Source organism: Leptonychotes weddellii, unplaced genomic scaffold (genome assembly GCF_054177405.1).
Source record: "Leptonychotes weddellii isolate Sample4059 unplaced genomic scaffold, ASM5417740v2 HiC_scaffold_55021, whole genome shotgun sequence".
NCBI lineage: Eukaryota > Metazoa > Chordata > Mammalia > Carnivora > Phocidae > Leptonychotes > Leptonychotes weddellii.
Genome location: NW_028022934.1, coordinates 1 through 651, shown reverse-complemented (window position 1 = coordinate 651; position 651 = coordinate 1). Strand labels below are relative to the sequence as shown.

Below are 651 nucleotides of genomic sequence, written 5' to 3'. Positions count from 1 at the left end.
TAATATATTGACCGCATCACACTTATTGTAGCATTGGTAGAAGAGGACCTATGAGAATATATATGGAAAGGCCATATGGAGGTTCTCACGGAGAGATCTTGATACTCTGTAACTCTGTTGTTCAGAATTTCAATGTTCTACTGGTAACTTCTACATCTGTGAAACAAACATGCTGCTATTCAGTTCATCTACTGATAATAGGGGTATCTGATTGCCTGTAGCTGTTGCAGCGAAGGGGACGCTGGTGGCAGGTGTTGGTGCTGCAGACACAGTGGTGGAAGCTGCGCCGTGCATCATGGGCACTGCAGGGATAAATGCCGGCTGCGGGAGCTGCAGGTTAGCCAGAGCCTGCTGGCAGTGGAAAACGCTGGGGTTAAAGACCGGAGTGGCACCATTGGTCTTTTCAAGTGCCGATCTCTTTGGTATCAGCTGAAGCATACCAGGCTGGAGGGCCATAGCGGCAGAAGCTGAATGGTTCATCTGGTGATGAGCTGCCCTGAGTTTGGCTTGCAAGTGTGCAGGAGGATGAAAGTACCGGCATTTCTCCCGGGTGCATCGCCCCTTGATGTAATCCATGCAGATCGTCACGGTATTATCACTTGCCTCAATCATGGAAACATCCGTGGGGTGAGCATAGCGACAATCGTTTTC

At 49.5% G+C, this 651-nt stretch overlaps 1 protein-coding gene across 1 annotated transcript; it reads right to left on the bottom strand.

Annotated features, from left to right (window-relative positions):
* Positions 1-7: 7 nt before the first annotated feature.
* On the bottom strand, positions 8-645 carry LOC102739530 (muscleblind-like protein 3). The gene has a single exon (XM_006727323.3). The coding sequence runs from the start codon at positions 610-612 to the stop codon at positions 151-153; it is 462 nt and encodes a 153-aa protein (XP_006727386.2). The 5' UTR covers positions 613-645; the 3' UTR covers positions 8-150.
* Positions 646-651: the final 6 nt, after the last annotated feature.